The sequence below is a fragment of the Cibotium barometz genome, chromosome 50 (genome assembly GCF_041138505.1).
Source record: "Cibotium barometz isolate CiBa-2024 chromosome 50, ASM4113850v1, whole genome shotgun sequence".
In the NCBI taxonomy this organism is placed as follows: Eukaryota; Viridiplantae; Streptophyta; class Polypodiopsida; order Cyatheales; family Cibotiaceae; genus Cibotium; species Cibotium barometz.
This window is the reverse complement of record NC_141095.1, coordinates 23,537,040-23,544,875: the sequence shown is the minus strand read 5'-3', so window position 1 is coordinate 23,544,875 and position 7,836 is coordinate 23,537,040. Positions and strand designations below refer to the sequence as shown.

The 7,836-nt window shown below is 39.9% G+C and overlaps 1 protein-coding gene across 1 annotated transcript; it reads left to right on the top strand.

Annotated features, from left to right (window-relative positions):
- The first annotated feature begins 436 nt into the window (after positions 1-436).
- On the top strand, positions 437-4,543 carry LOC147609956 (cytochrome b5-like). The gene is made up of 3 exons (XM_086786801.1): positions 437-651; positions 3,588-3,654; positions 3,922-4,543. The coding sequence occupies exons 1-3, from the start codon at positions 565-567 to the stop codon at positions 4,173-4,175; spliced, it is 408 nt and encodes a 135-aa protein (XP_086642927.1). The 5' UTR covers positions 437-564; the 3' UTR covers positions 4,176-4,543.
- The last annotated feature ends 3,293 nt before the right edge of the window (positions 4,544-7,836 follow it).

Genomic DNA, 7,836 nt, shown 5'->3' with positions numbered 1-7,836 from the left:
CTCACCCACTTCTCGCCCACATCTTGAACGTTTCCACAACCTTTGCATTGGTGAGGGAGTCTTCAAAGCCCCCTGAATTCATGCTAAATTTACATAGTGCGAGAGGTTTAGATTGCAAAAAGAATGATTATATAATGATAACAAGGTTCTAGGAGCAGTAACATGTTGTGAGAGGGGGGGGGGGATGTTGCTTGAGTGGTTGAGCTCAACACGATTCACCTTGTAGAAGGGATCTGGGGTGTTTGAAGCCTGATATGTGAAGCAGAAAAAACGGAAGAACAATGTGGCATAGCTTAATGTTAAGTATACCTTATAAAAAATGGTTGTGATTGGGCATGACTTCATGTGAAATCCAAAAGAGTTATATGGAGTGTTGGGTTGTATGACTCTGAGGTGTGTTGAAGGGTCAAATTTTTAAGAGATTTCTCGCCTAAAAAAAGTCTTGTGTTTGTTGGGTTTATCGTTGGTTGCACACACCGTGCGCGTGTGTGTGTTTTTTTGCGTGTGCTACCCTCCCTCCAGGCTCCTCCAACCCTCCCCTGCCTACGCCGACGCCTTGCTGTAATGGCTGATGCGCCCAAGATCTACACCCTTTCAGAGGTCTCCGAGCATAACCACTCCAAGGACTGCTGGCTCATCATCTCCGGCAAGGTATTCCTCTCCTCCTATGTGCAGGATCTGGTGAAATCCCTCATAATTACTGGATTTTTCTCTGATTGAGGAGCATGGCCATGCTAGCATGAACGTAGCAATTCCCGCCTCCCAGCAGGAAGCCGTCCCACCTGTCTTTTCAAGTTTCCATGAAAGCTTGTAACAATTGTTTTTTTTCTGCCCCTTTGAAATGACCCCCTTTCTTGTCGTTTCAGGAACTGTATTTCATTATGCATACATAAATACATACAAACGGACATGCATACATAGTTAGGATGCATCATTCTACAGGATTGGATTTTATCACATACATTCATACATATGCACAGATATGTACATATACATGTGTGCATGCATGTATGTATATTATATGACAAGAGACCCCCTTCTTTGTCCTTGAGTTTTTTCTCTTCTTTGAAGGCACCCTCTCTTAGTATTCAGAAATTATTATGTAGTGCAATGACTGCATGCACCCCATCTGATGTAACACTTGCGCATGGGCCCGATCTGCTGCATCAGTTTTGGCTGTGGGTTTTTTCCTATCTATGTGCCAGGGTTTATATCTGCAAACTGCTACACAGCAGGTGCTACATCGTTCGTTGGCTGGATTGTTGTGATTGCAAAGGCGACATCAGAAACATTGCTGCCCCATCCTTTAAAGTGATCTCAGGGGTCTCCTATATTAGGAGTTGGCCGATGAGCTTCAAGGAGTAGTTTATTTTTAATGTGATTGCACACTAGAAGGTAGGTATGCTAGAGTTTTTTATGGCCTGTGCCAGCTCTCAATCCACGAGAGGTAGTCACAACTTATCTCTTTCAGCTATGGCTTGGATTCTTTGCAATCAATGCTCCCCCTATGAGCATCTCTGGGTATGATGTGAAGTAGATAGGAGCAGGAGTTTTTGTTCTACATGCATCGCGATTCGCCGCCGCCCCCCCCCCCCCCCCCAAAAAAAAAAAAAGAAAAAAAAAGAAAAAGAAAAAAAAGGGAGAAGCAATCTCAAAGTGTTTTTCTTCCTAATGCTTGGTGGAGTTGATGGTTTATTGTCTTGTGGATGAGTACCATAAGGTTATAAATTGCACCTTCTTATAAGGTGAATTTGGGCATGTTCCTAGATTCATCTAGGTATATATGTGTGCAAGTTGTTCAAGCTCATTTGCAAGTTGAGAGAGGGTGTGGTGTATTGGGAAGTTGGTGTAGAGGTTTTTGAGAGCAAAGATGTAGTCGAGATGGAAATGTATATATGTGTGCAAGAAATTTCGTTGTCATTCTATAACTCCAAGCTCTAAGGTAAAGATGTAGCATAGAGATTGATTAGCCTGAATTTTCAGTATAGTTCCAACAGTATGTAGTATTATGGCACAAACCTTAATTAGTAAGGGCACAATTGGGCTTAGTATACAAAAATAGGACCAGGGGATTCTTCATCCCAACGAAGTTTTGAGATATGGGACATAGGAGCATTCTACTTTACCATGGATTTAGTTGAGAGGTCCTCTAACTTTTGAAGGAAACAACCAAGGCAGGGTCAGCGATGTGCCTCGTTTTTTGCCCCAAATTTGTGAATTCTTGGAAAGGTTGTCATATGTGAGTGATAGAAATTGATTATAGTTTGCCTTAGTGTTCTGTTGTGTACTCTTAATGAAGGGTTTATTTTTTGAGGCAGGCCAAGGCTGAAGGCTGTAAGATGTATAGCTATGAAGAGATCGTGAATCTTTTTGAATGCTCAGATCCTTAGGTTATTTTAAGTCAATGACTGGGGAATGGAAATGGCTAGCAAGGTGAGGGAGTGCTAGTAAGGGGAAATGCATCGTGGAGTGTCAGGTTGTAAAATTGTGTGTAACTAGACTCTTGTGTGTGGCCAGTAAACTAGAGCTTTGCCAAATTACATTGTAAAAGTTTTTTTTTTTTTGAAATTATGTGTTTGGATGAGTTCCTTGGTTAGCAGGTCTTGAGTCCCTTGAAGCTTTTACAAGGATAAACTAGAGGAGTTAAAGTGGTACAAAAAACTTGTCTACTATGGTGACATATCTTTATGCATGAACTTGCACCTACTGTTGGTAGCTGATGACATGAGTGGGGATGTCATAGAATGTAGTCTATGCTATGCATGATGGAGTTGACGTTTTGAAGCTTTGTATATGAAGTCAAGATCACACTTTGTTTTTTGTTAAGTTTGGGAAGTTTCCATAGGTATATATTTCTGGAGTATTAGTGAACATGCAGGTTTCTTTCAAAGTCTTCCTTCAAGTTGTGGCCAGATGGTTTATATTAATCCTTTCTATCCAAAACAATGCCATCACCCAACCAGCTACCCTGCTCGTGTGTGTGCGAATGGACTCTTTAGTAATAGCCTTCATCATGGTTGAGTGATAGAAACTCAGTTTGATGTTTTATCCATGAAGATCTGTCTATTACGGCGACATTTGTTTAACCTACTTCTGGGTGCTGATGGTGTGAGTGGGGATGCCATAGCATGTAGTTGATGGAGTTAATGACTTTAAGCTTTGTGAGTAGATTCTCATGAAATCAAGATTGCACTTCCTTTGTTAAGTGTTTGGGAAATAACCGAATTTTTTAACTACGGTAGCATTCCCTTCTTCTCTTGGCAAGTCAAGAATCTTTTGAGCCATGCTGAATGTGAATTGGAAGCAAAAGTTGAAAATATGCCTTCAGTGAATGCTCATTGATGATGATGGAAGTGTGTCTTTACCTCTCTTGTGGTCAGATAAGAATAATGCTTTAAACATGGGTTTGAGACTGATATCCTGCTGCATGGAAAACCCTTTAAATATCAGTGGTGTTATATGGAAGTCACTGCTGCCTTTTTTCACATTGGCAACCATTATGTATAGCCTTTTTCTACGTTGTCCCAAGATTCCTTGTTTTAGATATAGGTTGCCTGATTCTCCTTGTGCCGTTATATGGTCTGCAGGTTTACAATGTGACAAGGTTCCTAGATGAACATCCAGGAGGGGATGAAGTGCTTCTATCGGCTACAGGTGATTTTGTCCTTTTGGTTTCAACAGTGTCTTATGCTACAATGCCACGTGATCTTAGAGATTGACCATGCACACATTAGTAGTGTGTGCATGTGCGGTTGTTTCCATGTCAGCATATCCTTCTGTGTCAGTCAAGTTTGTTGAAACAGAGTGACTGGTGGTAAAACCCCTTTATTAGTTGGTTATGATTAGTAAGCTTGTATGGTGGTTATTATTTTGTGGGATAAGTATATCTGCTCAGTTAGTTTTTTGAACAAATCCTTGCAGGCAAAGATGCCACCAATGATTTTGAAGATGTCGGACACAGCACCAGTGCAAAGGCTATGATGGAGGAGTACTATGTGGGTGAGATTGATGCCTCGACTATTCCCGAGAGACAAACGTATGTGCCCCCCAAACAAGCTGCCTACAACCCTGACAAAACAACTGAGTTTTTGATCAAGATATTGCAATTCTTGGTTCCACTGGCAATCTTGGGCTTGGCTGTGGCTGTGCGCATCTTTACAAAAGCTAAGGAATAAGTGGTTGAATCAGAGGTCCTGCCCTGCCCTCATTTGTGAGATCTAGATATATTCTCTGTATTTCTGACTGAGGTGTTAAGCCGAGACCAATATATTGTGGCTTAGGTATACATCCGAATAAGTTATGCTGTTTCTAGTATGTAGCCTTTTTTTGGGGTTTTTGAGAGCATTTCTAGAGGAGTTGTCCAAATAATGCTCTGAACTTGCTGGTGTGAGTGTTTGCCTGGCCTGCCTGCCTTTCCAAAACCTAGATTCCCTTTTAAATTAAGTCAAGTGAGCACTTGCTCTCAGTTAATTCTATGTAATCCAAAAGCACTTTCGTAGATGTAAACCATCTTCTTGATTAGTAGGTGAGATTGGTGCTGCAACAACCGGTAACATAGCCTTCATTATTGTGTCCTCATTTTCACTTCATAAGTGTCGTCTCAATCTTTTAGTATATAATTGGTTTCTACAGGCAAGTTAATGATTCATTCTTATTATTGTTATATTTATCCACTTTGCTTTGGAACTGCTTTTATCTCAATCCTTTGGTACAATTGGTTTCTGTGAGCAGAGCCAATGCCGTGAGATGCCTAGAGAATGAACAGTTATTCTCTTGGGATGCTTCAAAAGATGGGAGCATCAAAATTTGGAAAGAGCGGGTATGCATGGTGGGAAGAGTGGTGGAAGATCATCTTCAGGGTAGAACCCTGAATGATACATGATGAAAATGAATGAAAGAATAAGACTTTTACATATGAATGAAATTCATTGATGGGCGATTGTATTACTTCATGTTGAAGTCTTGCAAGATTATAGAGGTATTCAAGGACTAGAGGAGTGGTGACAGATGTGAGGGGGGGGGCCTCCTTGTGGCATGCCTACAGCCTGAAGAGAGAATGCAAGATAGGTGGATTTATTTTCGTCCTCGAAGGTGTTAAGAGCTTTCTCTGGTAACTCTTTAGAACCTTTCAAAGAACTTCCTATAATCTTTGGTGACCTTTCCTTTGAGAGAGATTGAGACAGAGAGGGAGAGAGAGCGCTTAATGTCCTTTTAAAGAACAAAGAACTTGCTGTAATCTTTGGTGATCTTTCCATTAAGAGAGAGAGAGAGAGAGAGAGAGAGAGAGAGAGCTTAATGTCCTTGGGAGGCTAAAATATCACCTATGGGAGCAGTGCAAGCATTACCATGATTAGCTCTATCATGATCGACAAAAATGATTTATTTTGGGATGAAAACAAAAACCCTATGGCATATTTGACAATCATATGCCTACACCCTTCCTGCCCTCTCCCCACCCTCCTACCTTGTGAACTCTTCTTTTTCTTTTTCTTTTTCTTGTTCGTCTTCTTCTTCTTCTCTCTCTCTCTCTCTCTCTTATTCTATACGAGATATTCTTGGTTGATGCGAGAGCTTGAGGCTCTTTGTTTGTTTGTTTTTTTAAATGGATATTGGATATTTTCTTTGTTTTACTTTCAGTACCATGATGTATTCGATGGACATGATGTAACATTTTGGTCTCATAGGTCATTTTGGCCTTTTGAAGACGTTAATACAGCTCTCTGTCTCTCTCTCTCTCTTATGTGTGCGTGCACATGCACGATTGCTTCACCCCAAGGAGGAAGAACCCAAGCATCTTTGATATGAGTATGAAATGAAGTGTGACAGAAGCCCAAGACCCTCTTGCAACATGGTATGATATTTACCCTACATTTGAAATTATGTTCCTATCTTAGTTACCAGTTGGCATGTGCTACAAGCACTTAGTGATTTTGGATCCTTATGTGGTCTCATATCCCATGCAATGTGAGTACACACTCATACGATCACTAACTTAACGTGAGGCGGCTTCATGTATGCCGAGAAGATACAGAGTTGTATAATAGCCATCCTAATAATCCAATGTAGCCCATGTTTGTTAAGAAGGATATTGGATTCATTAAGTGTGTACTGAAGGGTGGTAAGTTATCCATGATGAGGATGCTTCAATAGTATCCATGAGGATGCTTCAAGCAAGGACCTTTGTAATAGTGCAAAATACTCTAGGTGTCACCATTTTTCGAATTATTGATTTATGATGTTTTATAGACTCTTGGACAAGCTTTGGGAATGGGAGGGCATCTATATTTGGGCTCCAAGCACTCTGGACATCATTTTGGGTGCCTAGGGTTTTGAGGGACGTGTGCTTGATAGGTCATTGAAATGATTGGAAGGCAAGTTATTATGCGTGTGTAGATCATAATTTAATGAGGGTTGATAAGTTTATTATAAAGAGATCGAACAAGTTTATTAAAGCTATTGAAGTACTTTTGGACCCTATCTAGTGTTTTGGAAGTTGACTTTGTGGGCTTGGACGTTTGGATTATAGAGGATGTTATGGGTTTATATGGCTACTCTTAATAGTTGAGGACAAGTGTTTTCTAGAGAGAGGTGATGTGGAAACAAGAATTTATTAGTATTTTAATGATTATCATGTTTTATGAACTCTTGGACAAGCTTTGGGAATGGGAGGTTATCTAGTTATGGGCACCTTGTACATCATTTTGGGCGCCAAGGAACAAGTTTCAAGCTTTGGCCTAGTCGGATGGAAGGCTAGTTGTGTGCTCAAGTGGTCATTGGAAGGCTAGTTGTGCGGAAAACATGCTAAAAACCAATTATTTATGTGTCGTCATATCATTATTTGTGAGGGTGAACAAGATTATTATAAAGGGACTAAGCATTATGGACATCATACAGATACGTGTGGACATCATACGGATTGTCGAGACAACAGTACATACGTGTACGAACTCTATGGTGTGGAATTTGAAATATTGCATGGATATCCTATTGGACATGATAAAGTTACAGATCATGGGTTGTTTGATATGAGGAGTGAGCTATGGATACTATTGCCCATACTATTTTTATTGGTCATCAAACAATAGTGTGTTCATTTTTTACGGATTCCATGATTTAGAGGAAGCCAAGTTATCTTTTGGGACACTATACTTGCAAGCTTTTGGAAAGTTCAAGGACTGGCTAGCATAGATTCAAACTAAGAAATATATTATGTTGAAAAACTTTAGGACATATTGAGGAGAATAATTTGATGAATTTTTTTCTTTTATAGCAAGGAAAGATGCATCAAGAAACAACTCACCATCACTTATACTTTGTAGGCACAATAAGTTGCAAAGAGTAAGAATCATGCTACTGCAAGGAGCATAGTTATGGAAAAAATTGTTTTAGATTATTTTGGATCAAGGTAATTAATATTGATGAAGTATGGCTATGTAAATAGGTGTTGAGAGACACATTCAAATCAAATAATTTTTTATCATCAATGAGTGGTAGGTGCACACTGTCAATATGACTATTCTATGTCCATTGGCTATAGCAATGCTACTCACAAGAGATTTATAGTCATTCTACTCATAAGAGACTTATGGTCATGCTACATAATCTTTGGAGAGATTGTCTAAAAGTAAAGTCTACCAAACATAAGTGTTGACCATTTTGGAGGTAATGGCCCACTCTAGCATATATGCTATTTGGAAATGTGACAATTCTTTTATCTAAGCTATCCACACAATAGTGGCCACCGTCTTGTGTGGATATAGGGATGCAATGTGCTTGGTTTGCTCAACCACGGCCACATAATAGTGGCCACCATTTTGTGTGGATATAGGGATACAA

Coding starts and splice junctions, on each gene's coding strand:
- LOC147609956 (XM_086786801.1), top strand. CDS start 565: ATGGCTGATGCGCCCAAGATCTACACCCTTTCAGAGGTCTCCGAGCAT. Junction 652..3,587: donor GGCTCATCATCTCCGGCAAG/GTATTCCTCTCC, acceptor TATGGTCTGCAG/GTTTACAATGTGACAAGGTT. Junction 3,655..3,921: donor AGTGCTTCTATCGGCTACAG/GTGATTTTGTCC, acceptor AAATCCTTGCAG/GCAAAGATGCCACCAATGAT.